At 37.2% G+C, this 814-nt stretch overlaps 1 protein-coding gene across 1 annotated transcript in view; it reads right to left on the reverse strand.

Moving 5' to 3' along the window:
* Window positions 1-814, reverse strand: part of LOC119585239 (putative uncharacterized protein MYH16) — a gene marked incomplete at its 5' end in the record, with an annotated part of 81,296 nt that overhangs the window by 52,864 nt on the left and 27,618 nt on the right. The window contains 1 exon segment of the mRNA XM_037933898.1: window positions 20-187. Coding sequence (XP_037789826.1) covers window positions 20-187 — 168 coding nt within the window.

Genomic DNA, 814 nt, shown 5'->3' on the forward strand with positions numbered 1-814 from the left:
GGAACAAGGACATACTTACATCAGCCTGAAGCATGTTGTAGTGTTCTTCCTTGGCACAGAGAGATTCCTTCAGGACCATGATGTGCCGCTGGTAGTCTGTGTGCTGTTCCTCGAGAGTCTTCATCTTGGCCGAGAGTGCGAGGATCTCTTGGTCCCGCTTCTGGATCTCCAACCGCGACTCTTCGAGCTAGGTGAGGCAAGACAGTTAGCAAGGCTTCTTATATTTCATGGATATGTTTTTTTTAATACTTCTTGCGGATAGTCAGTCTTTTTTGTCTTTTTTTTTTTTAGGTATCTGGAGATTTTCAAATAAATTCTGTCTGCTTCGCTAACTGGCATATACATTCACTCTTAGGCAAAAGCTCGTTTTTCGTCTGGGTTGAGAAAAAAAAGAAACTGGTTTGCTAATGATACATTTACAACTAAATCTGTTCAGATAGGTTTACATAACATTAACTAAGGATTTTCTTTCTATCTGACTTCACTGATACTAGAATGACGTAAAATAGACTAGAAGTAAAACTAATAGAGGCTACAATTAAGAGGCGTGATTGATGTAGCAAAATACATCTACGACAATCATTATGGAAGCATTGTTTGAGAAGCGGACGAAAAACGAAACGAATATTCACCCAACACTTCAAGCTTTTTTTTCGTGTGATTTTGATTGTAATTATTCATCTTATTTCTTTTATTGAAATATACGACAGAACAAATATTGAAAAAACTTATATCAATTTTGCGATGCTTTTTTTTCTGAATGACAAGAAGTGTGGGTTTGAAGGTGGCAAAAAGGGAAGCTAATGCCGACTTT

Source organism: Penaeus monodon, chromosome 19 (assembly GCF_015228065.2).
Source record: "Penaeus monodon isolate SGIC_2016 chromosome 19, NSTDA_Pmon_1, whole genome shotgun sequence".
Classification (NCBI taxonomy): Eukaryota; Metazoa; Arthropoda; class Malacostraca; order Decapoda; family Penaeidae; genus Penaeus; species Penaeus monodon.